This window comes from Danio rerio, chromosome 11, assembly GCF_052040795.2.
Source record: "Danio rerio strain M-AB ecotype USA chromosome 11, GRCz13ab, whole genome shotgun sequence".
NCBI lineage: Eukaryota > Metazoa > Chordata > Actinopteri > Cypriniformes > Danionidae > Danio > Danio rerio.
Genome location: NC_141031.1, coordinates 27,379,434 through 27,406,943, shown reverse-complemented (window position 1 = coordinate 27,406,943; position 27,510 = coordinate 27,379,434). Strand labels below are relative to the sequence as shown.

General features: G+C 36.6%; 2 protein-coding genes across 7 annotated transcripts in view; both read right to left on the bottom strand.

The window, feature by feature from the left end:
- Positions 1–18,137, bottom strand: part of sulf2a (sulfatase 2a) — an 82,159-nt gene extending 64,022 nt beyond the window's left edge. For 3 of the 6 annotated variants that reach the window (XM_087271946.1, XM_087271948.1, XM_087271945.1), the window contains exon 1: positions 18,097–18,137. The gene's annotated coding sequence lies outside the window, so the exon portion shown is untranslated. 6 annotated transcript variants of the gene reach the window in all.
- A 1,077-nt stretch (positions 18,138–19,214) lies between these two features.
- timm17a (translocase of inner mitochondrial membrane 17 homolog A (yeast)) lies at positions 19,215–25,119 on the bottom strand. Its single transcript, NM_198367.1, is given in 6 exon segments — positions 19,215–20,093; positions 20,841–20,951; positions 22,273–22,401; positions 23,227–23,290; positions 23,411–23,510; positions 25,090–25,119. Coding segments are annotated over 6 exon segments (501 nt in total). The 5' UTR covers positions 25,116–25,119; the 3' UTR covers positions 19,215–20,022.
- Positions 25,120–27,510: the final 2,391 nt, after the last annotated feature.

The window sequence follows — 27,510 nt, the reverse complement described above, 5'->3', positions numbered from 1 at the left end:
TATCAAGCAATAATTTAAGACAAAGGCACGTACCTCACTGATTCCCACCTCTGAATCCTTCCCGAGGAACAGCAAAACTATAGAAGCCTTCAAACTCTGGCATACAAAGATCCGTCACCTGTTCGGTCCTCGAAAGACCACCTCTGACTCGACTCCCCCTCTGTCAGCCACACAAGTGGGCTCTCTCATAGCCGGTCCCTTGATATAGACACACGGAGAGGTGAAAGGAAGGAGGCGTGGTTCTATAGCAGATAAATAAAAGAGGGCGGGAGGGAAAGAAGTCCCTCCATCTACAATTCAATATCGTCCACTCCCCTCTCTTGTTGTCTCTTTTTCCCTCTCTCACAGTTACTCTTCCCCTCATGCATATTAACACGTTGCCTTATTCTCCCACACACATGGGGGAAACTCTATCACTCTCTCTATCTCTCTTTTGCTCGCCTTGAACTCTGTTTTTTCCTCTGTTTCTGGGCTCTGTGAGCTGGTATTCATCCGGCAGCAGTGTGACTGAATCAGGGCAGCTCTGGCCATCTGTTGGAGCCTCAGAGTTTCACCTATTCACTTGGGTTCTAAAGCTGCGGGTCTGGCAGCGCCCAGAGAAAAGAAGGGGTGGGGATAAGGGATCAATCTTGGAGCAGGAGGGCAAGGGGACTGGATTGCCGTGTACAGAGACAGTATTTATTGGGCTGGCAACTATCAGAAGCTCTGGAGAGCAGAGGGCTGTTAACAGGGGCACGGACAAACTGGAAAGTTGAGCGCTCCAAGAAACAAATCAACCCAAATAGGAAACAAAATACTGAAAACAGTAAAGGACGCAATCACATGCATACAAATGAACTTTGGATACACAAATAAATACAAATAAACACAATAAATGTATTAAAATTAAATAAATACGATGATACTAACATTAAATAAGCATTAATCAAGAATAATAATCAGAACGACTTCCCATGCTTTCTGGTTTTGTCCTTGTTATACACATTTTGGTCAAGCATATTTGATTGGATTTCTAAGGCTTATAGTAAATTTTTATCACCTGATGCAGAGCTTGCTATATTTTGTATATTCACAACACATTTCTCTTCTCCCAAATGGACTCTAACATCTCTTTGTCTAGAGATATGATTGTGGCTAAAAGGCTTGTGCTGTGGCTTGGAAGTCATCTTCACCTCCTTCATTTCAAATGTGGATTGCAAACATTATCTCGGTAATACAGATAGAAAGACTGAGATTTCTGAGGACTCATTCTATCGAAAAATTCTTTAGTGTCTGGGGTTTATTTCTTGAATATTTGGATGAACAAACAAGCCACTTAAACTCTGTGAATTCTTAAGAGATTTTATTTATTTATTTATTTTTCTTTCCTTATTTTATTTTCTGTTTTCACTCACTAAACTGTATTGTCATTGTGGTTTTGCTCATTGACTCATTGTATGGGTTTTGTCCGGGACAGTGCCGAGTGTTGTGTGCGTGTGTGTGTATATGTGTTTCTCTGTGGTTGTTCTTGAAAAATTCAATAAAACATTAATATTAAAAGAGGGTGACGCAGTGGCGCAGTAGATAGTGCTGCTACCTCACAGCAAGAAGGTCACTGGTTCGAGCCTCGGCGGGATCAGTTGCCATTGCTGTGTGGAGTTTGCATGTTCTCCCCACACAGTTTCCTCCGGGTGCTCCGGTTTCCCCCACAAGTCCAAAGACTTGTGCTATAGGTGAATTGGGTAAACTACAATTGTCCATAGTGTAGGTGTGTGAATGAGTGTATGGGTGTTTCCCAGCGATGGGTTGCAGCTGGAAGGGCATCAGCTGCTTAAAACTATGCTGGATAAGTTGGCAGTTCACTCCGCTGTGGAGATCCCAGATTAATAAAGGGACTAATCCGAAAAGAAAATGAATGAATGAATGAATGAATGAATGAATGAATGAATGAATGAATAATTATTAAAAGAATAATAATCAGATAATCAAGTGATGGACAGAAGCTACAGTTACTTTTGATGTTAAAAGAAGCGAGCACAGGAGAAGTGGGCAATTAAGCAATAATTAAATTTAAGCTTGTGACATGGTGGCGCAGTAGTACGATCGCTTCACAGCAAGAAGGTCGCTGGTTAGAGCCCTGGCTGGGTCAGCTGGCATTTCTGTGTGGAGTTTGCATGGTGTAGCTTAACTTATATATATAAGTTATACTTCTAGATATTTATTTTGGGCCCCAGGACATCTGAGGGCCCCAAATAAATATCTAGAAGTATAACTTATATATAACATCATTTTCTATCATATTTTGTATAGTGAGAGTCAAACAAATACAACGTAATTAAATATTATTTAATATACAATAAAAATATTATTGTAATGACATAATGTTATGTAATATAATATTATGAAAAACAATCCACACCCCTCAATCATGGAGTAGTGCAGCAGTCAAATTTATAAAAAATATATATTATTATTTTTAGTTGTAAATTTATTTTAAGACATTTAATAATTTAAAATGTAAAATTTACATTTAGAAAAAATTTACAAAAAAAGATTGAGTGATTTATTAAAAAAAAACAGCCAAAATAAATAATAATTAAATTAATGTAGAAGGGGTGCATTTTAAGGACTTGGAGCCCCATGGCTGGAGTTGTTTAGGGCCCCTAAATCACTAAATCTGCCCTGCCCTGAGCACATTTTTTACACAGCAGATGCCCTTCCAGCCAAAACACATTACATACCATCTTGCATTCACACACACATACACACAATATGTGCAAATTTGTTTACCCAATTCACCTAAAACGCATGTGTTTGGACTGTGGGGGAAACAGGAGCACCCTGAGGAAACCCACGCCAACACAGGGAGAACATGCAAACTCCACACAGAAATGCCAACTGGCTCATCCATGTGAGGCAACACTAAAATTAAAAATCTGAAAGGTTTAGTTCATTTTCCGTTGAGGCGTGGCTTCAGCAGAAGAGGTGTGGCTTGAATAATAATGAAGTTAAATTGTCTTTGCAGTGTCACTTCAAGCTTAACACACTTGTTGTTTTAGTTAAGTGCTCACAGTAGAGGTGTGGCTTCAGCAGAAGATAATTATGCAATAAAAAAACCATAGTCTGTGCAGCATCGGAATCAGAAGGGGTGTGTTTTTAGCAGAAAATGTGTGGTTTTGGGAGAAGAGGTGTGGCTTCAGCTGAAGAGGAATAGCTGCAACAATTCCATTTTAAGTGTTTTAGTGAAGTGCTCACAGAAGAGGTGTGGCATCAGAACACCATAGGCATCGTCCACTGCAGACCCACAGCAAGCATCTTCAGACAAACAAAATATAAATTCTCTATTTGCAAACCCATATCAATTCCCAAGGACACTTTTTTTTTTGAAGACAGCTACTAATCAGGCTGTTCATCAAGGGATAAATAAAACACCAATAGAAAGCACATACTTGCTCACCCATGCAGCTCAGTGATGATGTCACCCACGTGAATATTGGTTCACTGGCAGCTGCCATTTCTCACAATAAAAGTGTCAGTGCCACGTACCCTACTCCCCCGGGAGCCTCACACCCAAATCAGTCACTGTCTTTGGGACGCGCTCATGATGGATGCCTCTGTTTATTTGCGTTCGCAGGTTATTTATTTACACAGAGGCACAAACGATCAGAGGACGAGGACATCTAATCACTCATCCACCCCCTTCCACACATACTGTATATCTCGGCAGCTGCAGGCGGCATCTCTAATGAAAATGAAACTATTGCAGTCAAACTGTGAAAGTTTTCTCTCTATTTTGTGGGGAAATTTACATCGGACTGGCTAAATGACACTTGAGTCATAAGATAACAAAAGCATAGAAAGCAGGATAAAAGCAAGTAATGTCACTTCTTTAAGGTTGCAAATATTCATTCATTTAATTTCCTTCAACTAGTTACTGATATATTAAGGGTCGTCACAGCGGAATGAACTGCCAACTACTCTGGCACACGTTTACTGCAGCGCATGCCCTTCCAGCCGTGACTCAGTACTAGGAAAGTTTGCCAATAACTTTTGTTAAAATGTCAAAATATGGGTGAAATAGTATTCCATCATCAATTATTCATTAATTTATTTTCTTTTCAGCTTAGTTCCTTTATTAATCAGGGGTCTCTACAGCGGAATGAATCACCAACTTATCCAGCAAATTATTCATATGAGGCGAGAGTGCTACCCACTGCACCATCGCCATCATCAGTCAGTATAACATAAAAATGAAACACATATGATATGTACTACTAAATTATTTAATGGAATAAGAGATCAAACTAAATTGTTTCGTTTTAAATCATTAAAAATATTTGGCTGACAAATGCGTTAAATCTTGGTCGAGAAGAAAAAAACAACATTTATTAGTATTTTGGAATTGCACGGTGATCCAACAAAAATTAAATTTCAATTATTTACTCGCATGAGAAGATATTTTGAAGAATGTTGGAAACCTGTTACCATTGACACCCATAGTATTTGTTTTTCTAACTATGGATGTCTTTGGCTACAGTTTTTTCTACATTTTTCTAAATATCTTCTTTTGTGTTCAACAGAAGAAAATCTAACTGGGTTGAAACAAGTCATCGACCAGTAAAAGATCCCATATTTGTCCTTTGTGAATACACTATTCCTTTAAATTTAATCTTCTAATACATTTTTAAATTATTGTTCCAAATATGCCAAGAATGATTTTATATAAAAACTCTTACACTGAATTTTAATGATTCCCAGCAGTTAGGCAACGTCAAATGATATTAATATTAGGTTAGATTTAGGTCATGATGTCAGGTGACCAAAATTCAGTATACGTTATTTTGATTTCCAATAATGACGCCAAATACTCGGGTAGCAAAGAATTCTGGCCCAGATTTGGCAGAAAGCTGGCACAGCAAATATTCTTCCAGCCCTGGCATACAGCATGTGGGCCAAACATGATCCGGGTTTGGCACAGGAGGCACCGTCCTTAAGGTGACACACAAGACTTGGGGCCAGAAAACAAAAGTAGTATTTGGCCCAGATGCTAATAATGGATATGTGGGCCATGTAAGTTTGGTCTATCTTGACCCACATTTAAAATACATTTTCATTATTTTTGAATAAAGGAAAGAAAAAAATCTACCAATCAGGTCGCTTTAAGAAAAAGCACGCCCATAGCGCACCTAAAGGCAATGCTTCATGAGTTTATTAACTTCATTGCAGTCGTGACACATGCACATATCTGGCACAGTTCAGGCCCAGTTATGGGTTATTACCTTGGCATGGCCCAGATATGGTCCGTGTTTGTCCCTTGTCTGGAAGTCAGACTTGGTCCAGTGATGTACCGTAATTCACGGCGGCATGTGGGCCAGGCAAAAGCTGGTTATTTTGCTATGTGGGTAATGTTGATATTTGGTTGTTTTTAGATTGCATTGGTCAGAGACCAAAATCCAACATTGAGCCAACATCTTAAGCCAACGTTTTAAGACGTCAGTAATGACATTTATTTGTCAGTTTGGCAACCAAAATCTGTCTAATTGACGTCACAGTGGTTATGTCCACACAACATCAAACTGCCACATCATTAGACAGTAAAATCTGGTTGTTTTTAGATTGAGTTGGAAAGTGACCAAAATGCAACGTCTGTCCAACAGTAGACACTGACATAAGTCTGACGTCAACCCGATTTTCATTTCCACCAAAAATCTCACAGCGTTGGGGAACTATGTCAATCTGATGTCATGTTGATGGCCTGTCACTGCTATGTTGTCTTCTGTAAATCACATAATAAAATGTGTGCTGGTCATTAATACTGCTCTGACAAAAAAACAAACAAAAAAAACCTTAAACCTGCATTACTCTTATTTACCCTCATAACAAACAAGGAGTGCTCATTATGCCTGCATTTAATAAGTATTTACCATAAAAAAACTGCTTCATATTGGTTTAAATTTGATTTTAATCTATCCAAATGCAAGTGCTTTTAATCTTCAAATAGGTAAAAACGTCCCCCTGGTGATAATCTGAAATCATGCGTCAGTCCCTAATTGTCAGTTTTGATCACAAAATCATTAAAGGAAGGGAGACAGTCAGTGAGATGAGCAGCTGGAACAGACCTTGTGACAGACATGTAGGACTAAAGAGGAGATGAAATGTGCAGACACACACGCTCATCACTGAATGGAAAGGCATGATTTATTAATATATGTTCTCCCGGGAGAAATGAAATGTCTGGATTCGGATCCTAAGAGATTTCGGCCAGTCTCTGCATTGACAAGGGAGAGGTAAACAGGTGTCACTGATCTCGATTCTCCTGAGGACATATTTTGTTGTAATTTTCTCCATAACAGTAATCAATAATAAGATTCACACAAAAACATGAAGCCTTCACCAAGCTGATTCAAAAAAGATGTTTGTGGTTTCTGGTTCATTAGTTAAAAACATACACTAGAAGGCAAAGTATATGTTTGACTACACATCTGATTGTTGACCCTAAAGGGATAGTTCATCACCAAAAATGAAAATGTACTCCTTATCTACAAACCTTCATGGGTTTCTTTGTTTTGCTGATAACATATTTTAGAGAAAGCTGAAAACTAATAGCCATTGACATCTATAGTAGGAAAAACTATGAAAGTTGACTATGGAAGTCAATAGTTAATCGTTTCCAATGGTGGTTTAGTGGTTAGCACTGTCGCCTCACAAAAAGGTCACTGGTAAAAATCCCGGCTGGGCTAGTTGGCACTTCTTTGTGGAGTTTGCATGTTCTCCCCGTGTTCGACCTCTGAAATACAGATTAAGCCAAACAGATTTGGAATAAGTGAAGGGTGAATAAATGATGACAGAATATTGTTTTAGGTGAACTATCCCTTAAGGCTTATGTTAAACACTTCAAATAATAGAATGTAAACATATTTTCTACATTTCATAAACATAATATCATGTTATAAGTATTTATATGTTGTTATATGATTGAAGTCCATTTAAGGATGAAAATAAAACTATCAGCATTAAATGATAAAAACTTTGAGATATAAATCACAATTCAGGGAAAAAAATGTAAACTTACATTTACATTTTAAAGATATAATTGTAAGATATAAACTTGATATTGTTATCTCTAACTATTTTCACTGAATTTTGATTCTTGCAACTGTGAATATAGTCTCTTACTATTCAGACTTTATTTCTTGTGTTATATCTTTTGATTCTGACTTATCATTTCCTTTGAATTGACTGATTTGAACCAGTACAAAAGTTGTTGGAATAACATACTAAAACAATAAATGATAGTCCCTTTTACACAGCGATACCGGTATATTAAAAAAAGCACTGTTCACACAGGGATGGACGTACTGAAAAGAATGTTGTTCTGAAAAAGACTATTCACACATCCATTCTAAAATACTTATAAATTCTGACATCATTAACCAGAAATTAGCATTAAACGGCTGCGATTGTATCATAACACAGAAGGGGTTGGCTTTTGTTGATGGTTGACTTTTTTTTTTTAAGATTTAGCATTCATGCAGCTGCTTTTGTCCCAGAGACATCCATAATGCAGAAATGTGAGCCACAGCTAAATGTTTACACACTTGACTACATTACAAATTCTGTGGATAGAAAAGTATTGTGAACATCTTTGATGAAAACATATGGAGGAACACTTTCGCATGTCAAGATGTAGATAATATGTGTGTGTGCTGGCGCTCACCAGAGCCAAAAAGCATAAAACAGGGATGTCCAAACTCGGTCCTGGAGGGCTGGTGTCCTGCTGAGTTTAGCTCCAACTAACTTCGACAAACCTGCCGGAAAGTTTCTGGTATGTCTGGTAATGGCTTGATTGGCTGGTTCACGTGAACTTGATTAGAGTTGAAGCTAAATTCTCTAGGACACTGGCCTTCCAGGAACGAGTTTGAACACCCCTGGCATAGAATCACTAAGAGGAAATAGCCACTAAACGGCACAGCGGCCATTTTGGAATGAAAATCCCAAAAGAACAACTGCACATTATAAGTCTGTAAAATAAACTATTAAAAGTGCTGATGATTGTGATAGTAAGTGTTGTATTGTCGTCTTTCAGGTTGTATCTCAGCTTTAATGCACTTTTTAAATAAATAAATAAAAACAAAGCAGCTGCTTGACAATGCGACAGCAATAGGATCCAATGGAAAGCCGATCACTTAACTCCAAAATAGCAGAATACAGGGACTCTTGAGCCCCTTTCACACATACAGACCTTTCCGGAAAATTGCCGGCAATTTTCCGGAAAGGTTGTATGTGTGAACAGGTCCTTTTTGAAAATACCGGTAAATTCGTTCTGGCTATTTTCCGGAAAGAGAAGTTGTAACATTACCGGCAATTTGCCGGAATGCTGCGCTGTGTGAATGCAGAAGGAAGATTACCGTAATAAGCGCGTGCATGTCTAGAACGTGCTGACGTGAGACGTCTGCTTTAGCCAATCACAACAGTCAGACGCATTTACGTCCGCGCGGTTTGTGAGGATAAAAGCCTTTGAATATTTTTCCAGACACATTTAGCTGCTAGAAGTTAGTCAGATCACGTTTATATGTTCTTCTTAATGCCAACTGTGTAAATAATCATCGATGAGATGCTTATGATAAGCCGTTGTTTGTTTACCTTCAAGCTTTGCGTGTGCCTGTGATACAGCCTATGAGCGCCTGCACACGCACATATTATGAACATCTCGACATGCGAAAGTGATCCTGAGAAAGTTGTTCACAATATTGATCATCCACAGAGTTTGTAATTTAGTCAAATGTTTACAAATACAAGCGCAGCCGTTTAAAGCTCATTTGTGGTGAATGATGTCAGAATTTACCGGTATTTTGGAATGGATGTGTGAATGCTCTTTTCCGGAAAATTTCCGTAACGTCCTCGCCTGTGTGAACAGCGCTTTTTTCAATATACCGGTAAAGTCTTACCGGAAATTTTCCAGATATTTACCGGTATCACTGAGTGAAAGGGGCTTTGGTGATTCTAAGCTCTTTGCCGGAGCACTCGTGCACTTCCTGTGCACACGCATCAAGCAACTGAAGCAGAGTTTGAAGGTAAACAAACAGCGATTTATCATAAGCGTTTTAATGCACATTTTTTTACACAATTGGCATTCAGAAGAAACATAGAAATGTTAACATCTAGCAGCTAAATGTGTCTGGAAAAATATTCAAGAGATTTTATTTCATAAACATGCTTCTGAATGTTCTGATTGGCTGGAGTAGATGTCTCACGACAGCACGTTCTAAACGTGAACGCGCTCTTTCCGGCAATTTTCCTTCTGTGTTTACACAGCACAGCATTCCGGAAAAATATCGGTAATGTTACAACTTCTCTTTCCAGAAAATTGCCGGAACGAATTTCTGTTCACACATACAGACCTTTCCGGAAAATTGCAGGTAATTTTCTGGAAAGGTCAGTATGTGGGAAAGGGGCTAATGTACACTGTACAAAATGCAGAGATCCACACAATTCCTTCATGTTGTCCCAACCCAAATCGATTAAGTTGACTACTAATTTAAGTGGATTGAACATCTTAATTAAGTTGGCCCACCCCAAAAAAATGTAAGAAGAACTGTGTTGTTTTAACTCTTTTTAAATAAGTACTTTTGAAAAAGCAGTAAAAGTAATTTTGAGTGTATTCAAGCACTTATCTGCTAGTGCATGTACCAAAACAAGAAAATCCCATACACAAAAGCAATCAATAAAAACCGCTCCACCTGTATTTTGCACAACCACTAGCCTTAATCTAAAAGCCACGTTTAGTTGTGGGCACGGATGTTTGCTTGGCCAAATAAGTAAAGCGGAATAATGTTTACTCTGATTTTCCGAAAAGAGCGCCTATGTTCCATCCTGCTGGGCAATTGTCCTTGGCAAGGATTCCGCATTGAAATGAATGTGTTTCTCTGCACGCAGTGTGTTCCTCACTGATAAAAACGTCTGCTGTCAGCTCTGGTTTGAGAAGGAGCGGACTTTGTGCAAATTAGACCAACCCCTCTCTACCTCTGAAAGCAGTTTATTCTCTATGGGCATTTTATTTTGTTGGGGCCTGAATCCCTCCTCCATCACCCCACACTGCCTCTTCAAAACTGCTCCTCTTTTATTCCTGACGGCTCAAAGAGCGTCTCTATCCATCGGTCGATGCCCTTGTGATCACCATGACTACCTTAGGGACGGAGCTGCCGTTACAATGAATCTGAATGGTGGTGTCTTAAATATTGAAGGACAACACTGAGGATTGAGGGGAAGGCGGATTTACTGCTGCTCATGTGTTACTCCTGTGGCCTGAATGTATAGGAATGTATAGCCAGTTCTGGAATGGTAATAAACTCTTCGTGATTCAAGGTTAATTTAACTCGGGGTTCAATTCAAGACTGGAGATCTCTGTGTTGTAAAAAATATCCTAATATCCTAAATTAATTTGGCTGCCTACAGCTTATGATTTACAGGTTTATTCCATTTGTTTTGTCATTTTTAAATATCAATATGAGACATTGATTTGTGCTCCAATAAATGTTGAAAAGTTTAAAAAAGTAGCATGATTAGTAGTTTGACATGATATATTAAAATCTATTTAAAATCTACTTATTAGTTATAATCAAATCTTATTATTTTCTTTAAAATAACCAAAATCATGAGACTGTGAGACAATAGAAGTGCTGCACATATAATTGATATCAGCAAATTATAATTCATAATTTAAATGACTGATAACATTTATTCAGGCCATTGAAATTTTTACAAAAATACAAAATTGTAATGAGTAAAAATGTTCCTGGGTTAACATCTATGTTTATACTGGAACAACATTCCAATCAGCCAATCAGATTTAAGGGATATGTTTACGTTACGGCTTACGGTTAGGTTTATTCACTTCTAGATGATTGTTATTCCTCTGATTTTGGAAATAATTTACAGTTATGATTCGGTTTAGGGTAGGGAATAGATATTGATTACATTTTCCAACAAAAGTGATGTTCCAGGATAAACACAGATCGCATTGTACTTGGCAAAGTTATGACAAGCTATGCCGAGTTCAGACTACAAGATTTTAGCCCCGATTTTAACTCGTCAATAACTTTTGAGAAATCACCGACAAATGCCCAAAAATCACAAGCAAACAGTACTCGTTCATGTGAGTAACAATCACACAGTGTGAACTATCAAAGACGCAATCTAAGAGAAACGTGTATCTGCAGGCCAGCGGGAGATTGGGGGAGAAGTTAAAAATGCAATGTATAGATATGCAAAATTTTGCTTCCACACAGACATGCACACGTCAAAGTTTCTTCTACGAGAGAAAATTTTCTTTTCTGCATGTTGTTCTGCGTGTTGTCTCTAATAATTCCAAGCAATAAAAACCAGCAAAAGTCACTCATACCCTTTAAAGGTTCTGTGACGTGCTTTTTTAAAATAGAAATTTAACAATCTCAACTCGAACATGACGACAGGGTGGGGCATATAGTAGCTCTTCCCCTTTAAAAAAAAAAAAAAAACAGCCACTAGCGTTTCTTGCAAGTGTGCCGCAAGCCTGCGTTTGAGTGAAGGTCTCGGCCGTTAGATCGGCCCCTGGGGGCTGGCTAGAGTACAAGTCATAAAGCCCGCCTCCTCCGTGTTAATGAAGGAGACTTGAGCCCAAATAAAAAAATTTATTACACTTGCAATAAACTGTCCCGAAAGATGGTTCTGGTCGATTAAGGCACTGGTTATTGTGCTGAAATAGGTGCAGATCTTCATTTTTGTAAACAGTTTGTTTTTAGCTGTAATTTAATGCTGGGCATGTCATCGTGATTGACAGCTGTGATTGACAGTTTCTCAAAGCAGCGCGTCTGAGCTTCGGTAGAAGACTGAAGTGTTATTATTCGATTTCTGTGTTATTTTACCATGACAAAATGAGTTCAGCAGTAAACTATAGTTTCTGACATACATGATCCTGGTGGAACACTGTTTATTCGCTAAGGTCAGGGCTTTTTTCGGGCTTTATTAGTTTGCTGATACACGCCTAACCACCCAGATAGCAAAATACACTAGGGCCAGTTCCAGCTAGATTCCAGCCGGAGACTTACCCCTCAGAACTCAGACTGACTACCTCTGCTAGACCTACTCCGGATGCCTGGACTCACTGCCCGATTCCAGCCCGAGTCAATCGAGCCAGATGCGGCGGCCGAGCGAGCCGGCGCTGCCGCATGCGAGCTGAAATCAGCCCGCGACGCCGCGAGTAGGTTATGCGCTGCGGGCGGCCCGGAGCTGGCGCGATTGAATATATAAAACCCTCATATTTGTTAACGTTATTACATCCATTTGTGTTGATATGACAGCAAACGCATGCTGAGAAGTTCGGGGGGCGTGGTTGATTTTACATAAAGCGTTTGGTTGGAAGCTCGACTCCGCTCATTTTCGCGGCTCCTCCTCTGGCTCCATCCTTCTGCGCATGTCAAGGCTCCAATTTCAGCAGTCTTTTGCGACAGTTTGTGCCCGTCAAGCAGGCGTTTTGCCCTCAAGGCGTTCAATGGGAAAAAGGGCTGTCGCGTCGTCCATATTTCTTACAGTCATTGGTTTCTTGCTATCACAGCTCCGAGAGTTAGAGTGATTGAAATGCAAAATGAAAAGCAAAAGAAAAGAGAGTCTTGCAGGGGCGGGACTTGTCAGATACTAGAGAACATTTGATTGGTCAGAAGATTTGATGAGAAAATGAAGAATGAGGTGCTGTCAAAAAATAGTTTATCCATTTAGACAGAAGTGACAAACTGCAAGCTTTGAATGTTTATATCAGGTTTATATGTTAAATGTGAATTTTTTCACAGTTTTGGAGCACACTAGCTTATAGATATCCTTAAAATCAAACATACTGATACTAACATCTAAAAAAAAAATTATTTTAATTTCATAGGACCTTTAAATAAACTCAACTCTTCATTTCTATGACATATACAATTCATATAAGAGTAGACAGAATATTGTTTGTTTATGTTCCTAAGGCTGTTGATATACAAAACTGTTGGGGGAAGTGGTCATGGCAGAGCTGACTAAAACACAGCTACTGACCAATCAGCTTCGAGAACTGGAGCTAACAGCTTTGTTAAAAATGATAACCTTCACATTCTTTCTTTGAAAGCCTCTTAAAACTGGTCCCATTAAGTGCCTCATTGTAACCTTGATTTTTGCTTTTTAAAGAAAGTTCTTAGTAATCAACGTCATGCTACAGAGATAAAAAATATATATATTTATAAATCCTGAATGTCAGTGTGTCACAGAAGCGAATACATTGCAAATAGTTTCAAAAAGCTGAGAGTAGTGCACGGCATAGCAAGACCTCATTAAATGCACAGCGTTCCAGCAAAACATCTGAGGGTCATTATCACCAACAGTGATAATGTCGACTGTACATCATGCTGTCATGTCTAATGCATTCTGTCTTATTTATTTTTTCCGCTTGCAACTGTTCACACCACAGACTCTGATTATTCACATAAATAGTTAATATGACGTTTATGAACTGCCGCTTATTCCATTCAATTGCCTGCAAGCCTCACATCTGTAAAAATGATCTGTAATTCAGAAGTGAAGGACAGAGCAGAAGAGTGATGAAAACACAGTGAACATTTAAAAGGGGAGAATTATGATGTTCATTGGTTAAAACTGGACACAAATGCATTGATGAGCAATTCAAGGACATTTACTTTTGCAAAGTATGACTAATTACTTTTAACTTCTAATTGTATATAAATGAAAAGTTCAAATGAAAAAGGAGGGATTTTATAGTTCAAATGTAAAACAACAAACTTATTTTACATTTCTAAAGCTAAACTAAATATAACACCAAATCAATAAAATGAAAAAAAAAAAAACTTTCCTTAATTCTTTTAATTAGTAATTTACAAATATAAAAACAGATTCAAACATTATTAAATAACATTGTTGTACATGTGAGTCAGGGTACAATAGAATTGAGGGCCCAAATGCAGTTTATTAAGTCATGCAGGCAATGGTCAAACAGAAACAAACAAGAGCTAGAGGGTTATACAGAGAGTAGTTGGTCAGTGTAGGCGGCAAATAGCATAAACAATAAAACTATTAAAGGCTGACGAAAAAACTGATGTTTTGACACAGTGTCGAGATACTAAAGTGCAAGTGTTTCAAAACACTGCACCGAAGCATGATCCAAACCACCCAGGTCATGTGATTAAGGTAATTCAAAACACCCAGGTCATGTGGCTTAAGTGTTTTAACACACCAGGTTACGTGACTAAAGCAATACAAAGCATCAGCCATTTCAGAAGAACAAAATAGCCCAAGTTTAAATCCCAACTTGTACGAATATTATGAAATCATTAATTGATTTATTTCTAATAAATGTTTTTATGACCAAACAAGATATATTTATCCACAAAGTGTTCATCCAGATGTCAGACCAATGTTAAAACAAAACACGTTACAAGAACAGAACATTTAAAAACTAGCATCTATAGCTGCATCACCTTGGATTCAAACCCATTATCTTAGCATGCTAGTCTGGAACTCTTAGTGCTTCAATAAATCATTCCAAGCCTTAATTGTACCATGTGCGGTTTATTACCTCAATTTGCTTAACTGTTTATTTGCTGAAGATGCTTCAGAGTGGTACAAAAAAATGACCACTAGCTGTCACTTTAGAAATGGGATTCAAAATGTTGTGAGGCTTCGACATATTTGCTTCAACTGTTTCAGTGTTTCATGAAGCCTTGCTTAGCCCACCACTAAAAAACAAAGCAAGGACCAAAAGGAACGGCAAGGCTAGACAGGAATAACGCTTGGTAATGTTACAGGTAAACAAGATTCTGCAAAGTATGTGTGTGTGTGTGTGTGTGTGTGTGTGTGTGTGTGCGTGTGTGTGCGTGTGTGCTGTTTAAATGGTCTATTTGATTATTCATCATGAGCTTCCAGCTGTATAAGTGCAATCAGAGAGAGAACTGGAACTGGTGTGTGTGGTGCGGGATGGGATTCGTAGTTCTAATCAGTAGCATATGTGTAGTTCTCCAGCGATTTGCACAGGCTTGATCGCTGTTGATCATGAAAACTATAATAATATGTCAATAACACTAAAATATCTTAATTTGAAAGTCTAAATGCAGACAAACGTAAAACTCTGAAATTCTTGTATTAATATTCACATCACTGTTAAAAAGCTATCACATCATAGATAAAAAGCAATTACGAAGACATCAAATTTGGCCTGTCATAATTAATCCTTAAAATAGGAATTAAAACTTTTAGTCTCTCAAAAATCACTGATTTAGACCAAGAAAAATTCTCCCATTGATATTATGCAGGTCATGAAATAAGAGCTAGTTAGTGAGCATTTGGTGATAAAGAGTAGGGCCTCAAGTGAGAAAAACATCCAATTAAAAGTCTCTTTGAAAGTCTTTTAGTTAGTTAGTGATGCACACAGATGGACATACAAGACCTGGATTGTTGCATGAGCATCTACACGTCATTGTATAAGAATTCGCCTATAACTTAAAATGCCACATGCACTGCCTCTACCTCATTCAGACACCCCCATCTCCAGCAACAGAAAGTTTTGGAGTCTTTCACCAAACATCTTGAGAGCCCAGCCAGAGCTTGTTCAATGCTCTTGTAAACAATCAAGAATGCTACGCTCCCACAGTGCCTTCAAAAGCCCTGAATTAATAATCACAGCACTTTTTAGGAGCTACGCAGATTAGCAACCAGTCATGTTTGCTGCCTTCCATTATTAATGAGTTGTTTGCACCACAACTTGACCTTCCTTCTGCCGCCACGATCTCCAAACAAACTCGCATGGAACAGGAAGAAGTGTGAGGTAAAGTGCCAAGGCTTTTTAGAGCAGACATGCTTTTTCTGAATGAGAAGGATTGGAGTGAAAATAAAACTCAGCTGCAGAAGTCAAGCCAAACCACTTGGACTTTTGAATGCAGAGGCAAAAGGTCAAAGAAAATGACTTTCTCATAAAGAAACGTCAACCGGCAAGGCTGAAAAGACACAGAGCGAGACACTGAATGGCATGAAACGCAGCAAAAATCAATGAAAACAGCAGGTTGTGTCGGGTTTCAAGGAAAACATTTGTCTGCTAGAATGCTTTTGTCCAGCAACAGACAAGAAAAGAGAATGAAAGTAATAAAGATACTAAATGCACTGACTTGTCTCATCAATAAAAATACTTAATCTATTTCTCAACAATATAATTGCCTATTTATTGTCATTTATAACTAAACCCTGTACTGAACTATGGTTTTACTACAAATAAAATCATACACAAAAAGTGGTTACTGTTGTTAAATCATGGCAACCAAAAATCAGCCAGGGTTTTAAAACACGAACTACATAGTTTATCTGTAGTATTTGCAGAAATTCCCACCATTCTAAACTCATTTTAATTTTCCATTGCAAACTTTTGAAGATTGTGGTAATGTCATATCATTATATAAATAAAAATATATTTTAATAAAACATGCTATAAACAGAAATTGTGACGCGGTGGAGTGGTTGTGGAATGTCACAAACTCAATTCCTGGAGGGCCGCAGCTCTGCATAGTTTTGCTACTTCATTTTTAACCTTAATTTTACACAGCTGATCCAACTTATCAAGGTGTTCAAAATCACTGGTGTTTATTAGTCTTAAGCTACGGTCACACTAGAACAGGGGTCTCGTGAACCTTTTTTTTTTTAGCAAAAAAACAAAATAATAAAATAAAAATAGAACCATTACTGATATTTTTAGCAAATGCATTTTTTGAAGAGCCATTTGGATGTGTATAGATCTCAAAATGGCTTCTTAAAAATGCACTTTCTACTGTATTACAATAAATTACTAAAAATTATTACAGTATTACTAATAATACTATATTATATATAATATAATAATATATAATATAATATAATATTATATATAGTATAATACTATATAAATACAGATTTAAACTAAACTTTAATTTATGTCCATACACAACTCAACAATAAACAAATTTGAAGCATCACATGTTGAGCAAGTCCATGAATGAAGAAAGAACAATTTATAGTATTTTTATTTTCGCCATCACTTTCGCCATTTTCGCAATGTAAGTTGTTTGCCCTTTTTTGGTGTTGCAATTCAAATTTATCCACATTGCCACAAACGCACATAGGTCGAAACGTCCTTTTATTGTTAACGGAGTTCTTATTCATTGTGCTGTATAAAACTACAATTAAAAAGGGGATTGTAGGTGTATTTTCGATGGGAAACGGATTTTTAGTGATGGTTATACATTTTTAAACGGTAAAATAATATTGAAGGGAAACAGCTGGAGAGCCACGTATTTTTGGTCAAAGAGCCACAAGTGGCTCGAATCATAGGTTTCTCTACCACTGCACTAGAGTTTGAGCTTGCTAAATTCTTTAGTACGGTGCTGCGAATAGGGGCGGGATAAAACAAGTTGATTAGACATTTAAAAAACGCGAGCGATTGGTCCATATTTTAAATTCCTGTCCAGAAAGATCATATTTTAATCTTTAATTTAGTCTCAAGCAAATGTGATGCGATTTCGCTAGTCATTTTACTTTGCTTGAACTTTCCAATGAAAGCAAACTGCGAAACTTGACGCACAAGCTTGCGTTTAAAGTCATCGAACATTGTATAGTGTGTGTATGAATGGAAGTCTATGGGGAGAAAAGTACAGTGTGCCCGCAGCTTTAAACACCTTGATTAGTTGGATCAACTGTGTTTCATAGGGTTTTGTAGCAAAACTGCAGAGCTACGGCCCTCCAGGAATCAAATTTGAGACCTATATGCTAAAGTCTGGGTTAACGCACTATTATCTGATGAAACTAGATTAAAATTAAGCAATATTAGTATTAGCATCAAATTAAAAGCCTCATGAACTACAAACACTAATCTGAAATAACCAGTGGCTACAACACATTTACTTAACTGAGTCTGTTCCCATGAACGCAGGGTTGTTAGGTTTTCATAACAAAACTAGCAGGACTGAAAATATGCCTCTCAAAATTGTCATTTTACAAAGCCACGCACTATACACGCCTTATACTTTAAAACCACTTTATATTAGCAAACAAAGATTCTATTTTCAGAAATAATTTTACCTTCAGATAGAGGGGATGTGTCCTCGCGTGACTGCCATGCTGTCGATGAACCTAATGGAAGACAAATAAAGAACTACACCGGAAGTTCACCCCAAATTGGTAGAAATTATAACAAATCATATATATTTTAAATATCTAAAATAATCATAAGATCCTAATTAAATTTTTATCAGTGAACTTTCTTCTGTAGATTAACTTACAGTACATACCTTTTTTGTTTTTAGCAACAATCCTGAAGAAAGCTGCCATTGCCAATCTGTTACTATAGTAACACAAGTATCAGCAGCAGCACGGCACGTTTCCTTCTTAGTGCAGGAGTGTCCAAACTCGGTCCTGGAGCTGGTGTCCTGCAAATTTTAGCTCCAATTTGCCTTAACACACCTAGCTGCAAGACTTTTCTAGAAAACCTTGCAAGAGTTTGATTTGCTAGCCTAGGTGTGTCAGTCTGTCTAATTGGGGTTGGAACTAAAGCCCTCCAAAAGTGTGCTTAATTAGTTTTATTTGTCTAGAAGTTATCATTGGTAGAATACAAAAAAGTTAAACAACACAACCATATATTTGATGCATATTGTCAACCTTTTAAACCGCGTTATAAAAAACCCACAACAAGGCTTAAAAGCAGCTTAAATCCGCAGAAATGCAGGATTTAACGCAGGCAACCCAGCATGAACGCTGTTTAAGGGTTTGTTTTTAAAGCGTTTATGAGTTTCTAAACAATCAACATAAGCCTGTCCTTGTTTTATACATCTTCATCTTCTGTTCTTTTACAGCAGTGGTGTTAAACTCAGTTCCTGAAGGGCTGCAGACCTGCAGTTTAGTTCCCTGCTAAAATACACTTATCTGGGGGTTAAAACAAGCCTGAATGACTCAATTGGTTTGATCATGTGTGTTTAATTAGAATTAAAGCTGCGGCCCTCCAGGTAGTTCAATACATGCACTTTATAGGTCTCGTTGACATTGAAATTTTTAACTTGACAATTGCTATAAGTCTATGGCTCCCTCTAGTGGAAAATAACCCCAAGTTTTAGACAACCCTTTGAAAAACCACTAATAATAAAAAGAAGTGACTTCATAATTGACCATATTCAATAACATCTAGCAGATTTTCACACAGAGACTGACACAATAGTAATAGCTAGTTTATTTATGATGTTTCTCAGCCTAATTTGGCTCATTAACCATCAGAAGAGACAACTAATTCTGTTAATTCATCAACCTTATTCCCAGATGCTCTCTTATTGAACAAAAAAATCCAAATATTTCACCGTAGAGTCATACTTAAAGTAAAATACAGCATAACATCTCAAAATGAGGAAGTTGGACTTCTACAAAATAAATAGCTACTTCAGGAAGTAAACTGAGGAATATACTCTGAGAGGGATGGTTTGGCATGGAGCAGTCAATAAAAATCTCCACTATGTTTATATGATCTTGCTAAAGCCCATAAGAATGTTTACATTAAAGAGAACAATCTGTTCATAGGCAGGTATTAAACTCTTTTGCATACACACACACACACACACACAAAAATGGTATTAAATCATTTGCACACGCAGCAAACACACACTTTATACAGCCAATTGATTGGGGTTCAACTCAAAGAACAAGATATTAACTGTATACCCATTGCATCATCAAACACTTTCAAGTTATGTCAGCGACAAAATGAGGTCAAAGAAAACAAAAACACGTGGATGAGTCTGATTTCCTTTCCGACTTAAATAGGATGACCCAGAGGCCAATGAGAAAGCTGAGAACAGCAAAAGGCATACTGCAGATAAACGCAATGACAGGAACAATAGTGTTTGGCCTTGGTATTTCCTTTGTCACAGTCATGCTCTGTTGATGAATGAGGTCCACACTGTAAATTCAGTGTCTCAGATGAGTTCATGGAATAAGAAAAGGCCTTGAGTTTTAAAGGACTTCTCATTGGTACTGTCTATAGTCTCCAAATGAAGAAGTGGGCATTGGAGCAGGTTCTTCTGCAAACTGTGGGCCTGTAGAGAAAGATGACAATTGTTTAGCAATTCAAGTACCTATTTGGGCTGTATGATATTGGAAAAACTGACATTATTTAATTTTTCTGTGATATGAATTTAATTTCACAAGCGGATTTAAATAACTCTATTTGAAAATAGTTTATAACTTAACATTGATTGGGAGTGCATCTGCATAAAATATAATAAACACATTACGGACATACAATAGAATGAAGATTTAAAAGAAATAAACCGTGCCTTATGGATTTCTGCACAGTTGAACAGTAATATGGTTCAGAAATTGAACAATCAAATGTAAAATAACACTGTGTAGTCAACATTTGAAGTAAATCAAAACCTTTTCTCAAAGTTGTCCTAAAACTATTCAACAATTTTCATTCTTTTTGTTGGACAATTTTGAAAAACTTCATTGATCCTCTTCAAATGTTTACTACTGTAGAAATAATGAAATACAATTAAACTATGTTGAAGCTACAAATGTAATAATTTCTAGTGCCCAAATGGTTTAAAAGAGCTTGGAATCATACACAGTCACAGGCCTTAAAAATTTCTAGTCTCTTAAGGTTAAACTTTGCATGAGCATGAACCGTGTTTCTTGTTAATTATAATACCAACTTGGCATTGCAGATATTGTAATGCAACTATTGTAGATTCACATATGGCAATATCAATGCTGGAACAATATATTGTGCATGCCTAAATTTGTATTTCAATTCGTCTCAGAGAATAATCTGCCACACTTACCAGTTGGGAATTGCGCTGAAGCAAACCTTGTGAGCAAAATTCCAGCACCTTCTATTAATGCGAGCAGTATTCCTCCCATTGCAGCAGAGCCAACCATGGCCACTGGTCCATCTGTGAAAAGACAGAAGATTAGAGGGGTGGTCCACTACGATATCATATTTTAAACTTTAGTTAATGTGTGACGTAGCTGTGTGAACATAAACAACATCTCTGAATGTAAAATGCTCAAAGTTCAATGCAAAGTGAGACTACAGCTGCATCTCAAATGGCACACTATACACTATGCACTTACACATTTAAAAGCATAGTATATGTATGTAGTGTTGTCCCAAATGGAACACCAATGTTTTTTTTTACTGAGCGGAAATTCCAACCCTTTCCCTAATGACGTTCGACGGTTGCTAAATCAGTGAAATAAATGACCAAACTATCAAATACCTGCAATGAGTATAACCGCATTCAACATCAGGAGGCGCTATAATCACTCTCGTGGGAAAATTTTGCTTTCACCACCCAAAAAAAATAAAGATATCCAACATGTGCGCCCGATAGCTCTGCCCCTTCCGCTACGTGAGCAAACCTGCGGTCATTAAGTGCGAAGTGTCCAATATTAGACACTTCATTTTACCGGCTAAATGAGTGCATTATTCGGGTAATTAAAGTGCACTTAACATTTTTCGAGTTTTCAGAGTAAACACACTACTTACACTATTTATACTACAAAATGGCGTAGAATAGTGCATAAGTATGCAATTTGGGACGCAGCTATTGGCTTAGGTGAACAAACCTACAGTGAACAAAGCTTGGGGACTACAAAAAAATACATCCGGGTTAATGATGTAATACACCCTTCAGTTTACGCACATACACCCCGCGCAGCGAAGGGGTGTGGCCAGAGGCACTGTAATGTTATAACAGAGATGATTCCTGGTGATGTGGAGCTGATCTGCGAATCACAGCACATTATGTTAGCTGACCAATCAGAGCTTCTTGAGGGCGGACCTTTTGGAGGAACTAGGAAATTTGAGTCTTTTTCATGTTAGCTGAGTAGCTGTATATAATCAAAGTAAGATGCATGAAAAAAACAATGTGATTTTTAAGCATGAGTAGACATTGCTTTGCACCCCATAAACACATCAAAGCCTTAAAAATACACCCCTTTAAAGTCCACATAAACCCAAAGCTGCGACCATTTTTTTCTTTGTTTTTTTGTATTATGACAGTTCCTAGAAGAAAAGAATATTAAATGAGAAAACTGTCACCGTGGCTTGTTTTTCTACTCCGAGTAGTAAGAAGAAAGATTGGGAAAAGGGTTTGAGGAGAGTTATTACAAGCTACAGACACCTTCTCACCATTTCTGTGTGTTGTTAATACTTTAGAAAAGATTAAAGACACCACAGCATTACCAGCTTTAGATCAGGATTTGACTCACTTCTTGCTGCTAAAATGGCTCCTGTCATGGCTCCACTTGTGATTGAGTTCCAAGGGTCTTCTTTGCCTCTCACTTTCACCAGCCCACAATCAATCATGGAGAACAGGCCACCCCATACAGCAAAGCTTCCTGATGTTCGAAGACAATTGAATGTCATGTGTTGTAAAAAAAAAAAAAAAAAAAAAAACTGTATGGTCACTGAATGGATTTTTGAGCAAGCACAAAAAAGTGGGATGTAGATCATTATTCAATCTTTTAGACATACGAGACCACCAATTATTATCATCCTTGTCCAGGAGCTCTTCAGCATTAAGTTCAAAATATATTTCATAATTTAATTTAAAAAAAAAACATTGTCCAAAATGTTATGCACAGGCTGCACAAGCACATTAAATCATTTTTTGCTGTAATTGAAAAGGCTGTGCATATAAAACCAAACATATTTTGGGCTTAAAGGGATTTGTATAGGGTCTAAAATAAAGACCAAATTTACAATGTGAAATAATTATATTATAGATTTGATACATGTACTGTATTTACTAATTTATTTTAATTTATTTAAAACTTTCTAATATTAATTTTAAAGAAAATATTAAATGATCAAATGTTTATTTATATATTTATTTTAGATCCCTTTTAGATTATTTATTTGAATCTTATTTGATCCTGTTTTTGTGTGAATTAAACTTTTAAAAGAATTAATGCTTTGCTTTTTCTCCAGTCATTTTCACAGATCTTATGATATTAATTTGGTCACAGTTTAAAAAGCTGATGGCAAATAAACAAATTAATATGAAACGTGTTTTTAATAAAACCTTTTCAAACTTGTGTAATATACACAAACACAAATAGTTAAATCAGCTAATCAACAATACAATACAAAATAAAAAACCCAAACCTTATGAAAAGTATTGCATCACTCATGTGACAAATAACTTTAAACAAGATCATTACCTCCTAGTTGTGGAGCTCTGGTTCTTATGGCTGTCAAGCTACCCTTCATTCTGTGATTCATTCCCTAAAAAGATGAAAAACAAAAACAACATTCACCTTAACGCCAGGGACAATAACGTACAACCAAGCACTAATCATTTAGTTAAACAGCATTGCTTTAGTAGCAGCATCAAACATGACTCACAGAAGGAGAGTTTCTAAAGCCTTTAACTGCCTGAAAGATCCCTCCACCGATGGCCCCCATGGTGAAGGCGCCCCCACAGTCATCCACTATCCTCCAGGGACTGACAAACAACAGAGAGATGTCATGACATGTAGTGTTCATCTTTCCAACTAACAACTCTTGCAGTTCTTACAAAACAGTAAAATAGCATGATAAACGCATCACCAATGAAAATGTATTATGGTTGTGATAGAGGTAAAGTTGGTTTTATATTCGCAAATTCAGACTTTCCCCTTCATAATATGATTGTGATCGCTGCTCTAAAATATGTTCTTTTTAAATGTATGGGTGAAAAACAAAAACTTTTTCCCCCTTAAACGCAATATATAATTTTGTGAAAGATTTAAAATATTTTGGAGCAGTAAACATGTCAGGCTAAATAATTCAAATCAATCATTGACTTCTACTGTCTTCATTTGTTTTAAAAACTGCATCTTTGGATAGGTTTTCTGCTGGAGATACTGTTTTCCTAAAAAAAACAAAAGGTCAATAAAAACTCTTACACACACGTTAGGAACGGTATTATAGTAAATTTTGGCCTTGACTTTTCCAAACCGTAGTATATTTTGAAAAGGGTTATCGTCCCATGCCTAATTAGCAGCCAATGACTATCAAAGTACAACATTTTCAACAGTCAAATAAACAGTGTTAATGTTGTTTTCAAGTCATACCTGCAGTTTATTTCAGACCGAATATTTAAAGTGGCATGGTAAACAACATTGGGAGTGTGTCACAAGTTGTCACTGAACGAATGTGAGAATATAAAAATGACTTTACGTCTATATGGTTGTGGTACAAATAAAATGCATAACACATGATTTCTGTAGATAAACCATGCTAACTGTGAAATAACTATAGTTTTGCTACATTAACCATATCTTAGCCTTGGTATTTGCAGTAAATATTTATTATACAAATATTATCAATACAAATTTGCTTGAATAACAGGAAATTATTTAAAAAACAGTTTTTTTTTTTTATAAATAAGACATTTCATTAGTGTTTACTTTATACGTCCACCCTCATTTACTATGGTTTTCACTAAATAAGAAACTTTTTTGTAGTTAACATAGGGTAATGTGTGGTTATGTCATGGATAAAACAACGTTACAAAAACACGTCTTTTGGTATTATTCGTAGTAAAAACAAGTTTGTTAAAATAGTTTGCCTATTGCATATCTGATAAAACCAACAGTGATCAATAGGACCAAACAAGGTTATTACATTCTACATAGTTACTTCATAACTACATAGTTATTTACCGTAAGGCTACCCAGGTGATTTGCAGAAACCAGCAAGCATAACTGTAACGTATATTGTAATCTATATTCTGCGTTTAACAGTCGACGAATTTACACAACAGACATTTCTGGAAGACATTATACAAAAACAAAATCTAGTGATCTCTAAAGCCGGTAGAACAAGGTCATGTGCGGCACTGACAGCACGAAGCCTTCACTGAAGGGCATCGTGTTAAAAAACCTCCATCAAAACCACCATATCACAATATTGCGAGCGTCAGACACCCTGACAATTAATTACAGCGTAGAAATAACATACTACAGTATGACCGTTAGAGAAATAAAACCATATACATTCACTGAACGTATAAAATAATAGGTTTGAGGCTGTCGGCTCACCATGGCTCCCTCGCGTACTCCTCCATTTTGTTCTTTTCCCGTTCACAACTGACGTAACCAAGCACGTGCTGTTGCTGCAAGTGACGTAAGGTTCCTCGTGCGTTTTCTGCTGGTTCTTTCTGTGTGAACATTGCAAAGACGCCCCTCTAGTGGAGGAAGTTTTACAAACCAACAAACCATTCAAAGTCACAAAATGTGACTCAATTATATATTATCATTATCATATATCATCAGAGGTGCGCGACGTTGTCATTCGTTTGCCGGCAGCTGAGACTTGGGAGTATTCTAGTTTACGAGGACTCCTCTTTTCACTATGAACAACAAAGGTGAAAAAAGAGATCTTTGTGATCTTTTGCTCATGGTTTAAAGTTTTAAGAAAGATCACAAGTTACAATATTTAAAGTTGTACCTAATTAATTTAAGTGCTTTTTGAAAGTAATGTAACTGATGGTGTTTTTTTAATAACATTTCGAAATTTCTAATAAATGTTTTTAACTGCCAACACATAATCATAATGTAGCATTATTTTATTTTTTTACCTTGAAACCATTCTGATGGTAAGTACAAATTTAAAATCATAATATGAAATAGTTTTTATTTATTTATTTCATAATTAATGTTTTGAAATAATAGCTTTAATAAGAAACACTGTCATAACTGTTGGCTAGGCTATATAGGATGGTTGCACCATTTACCGGTACTATGGTAGTATCGTGACACTATGGCTCCAAAATACTGGCAATACCACTGTAGTTTGTATATGGTAGTATCGTCATTAATGGTCTATCTACAATAAATAATGTGTGTGGAAAAGTCACTAAATTGCTCACAAGTTTGTGCAACAATAGTCCATTTTATTAGAATAAAGCAGTCAAAGGTTGCAAAACTGTGTAAAATTTGCACCTTTTATGGTTTTTATGGTTTTACGATTTTTGACACTTCAGTTTAAACGCACATCTGAATCAGTTCATTTCTGTTCCTGTCAATATGATTTAGTAGCTACAACAAACACAACAATCTCTTAAAAACAACGACTCACAAAGTAAAAATTATAATTAGGCCTACTTTGGATTCTTACCTGATAAGGAAAAAATAAAAATAAAAAACAATAGATGAAAAACAAAAAGAGCAACAGGAAACATCGAAACCATTTTTGACCTCTTTTTATTGCCTAATTTGCTCTTTTTGTAATAAATTCTGTTCGGTATAATTTGTATCTTTATTTTAATGTATTATATTGATGTGCAAATACATTTTAGAATAATAAGAGAATTATGAATTCAATTCAAGTAGGCCTGTTATAACTTATAAAATAGCTTTTCTGATCATTTTCTTTATTTCATAAATTTGAGTTATGAATTACAGTATCGCAATACTACTTGGTATTACAATACTTAAGCTGGTAAAGTATTGTAATGTGAACTAGTGGTATTGCGACAACACTAATAGGAAATATATAGAACTAACTAACTACAGGAAACAAAACATTTATAGAATAGGCATGTTTCCTATTCTTTGTCCTAAACTGAACAAATTTAAACAAGAGAAAAAAATCGGAATATTTTCTAACTTCTTGAAGCTTTTTACAAAAAATATACAGATTTAACCAATTTAGTTGAATTTTACATTTTTCAGAAACTGTAATGGATAACAACAGTTACATTTTATTAAATTATGTAATGCCATTATAAATAACAAGTTACACCCCAACACTGCTCATTTTTATTCATTCGTTCATTTATTTTCTTGTCGTCTTAGTGCCTTCATTTATCCAGGGTTGCCACAGCGGAATGAACCCGCAACTTATCAAGCAAGTTTTTACGCAGCGGATGCCCTTCCTCTGGGAATCTCTGGGAAATGCTCATTTTTATGATGTTTATAATTAACATCTAATTATATCTGAAAAGTGTAAAATGTTATTAATAGCACTTCATCTTGCAAATTTATTTGATTCATTCATTCAATTTTCTTTATACCACCAACTCATCCAGCATATGTTTTACACAGCAGATTGCCCTTCCAGCTGCCTTTATTCACACACATACTCTATGGCCAATTTTATTTACCCAATTCACCTATAGCACAAGTGTTTGAACTGTGGGGGAAACCAGAGCACCCGAAGGAAACCCAAGCCAACACAGGGAGAACATGCAAACTCCACACAGAAACACCAACTGGCCCAGTCTTGTACCATTCTTGCTGTGAGGCCACAGTGCTAACCACTGAGCCACCGTGTCCAAATTGATTCTATTTGTATTTCTTTTATTAGAAAGCAATATTCAAGTTCATATCTTGCAAATAGATGTTGTCAAGTGGCAAGTGAATCAAAATGACCTGGCCCTAGTTTTTCCTAAACAGAAATATTTGGCTGGGTAATGGCTCTATGTTAAAGTCAAGAATCTCTCTTGCTCCTTGATGTTG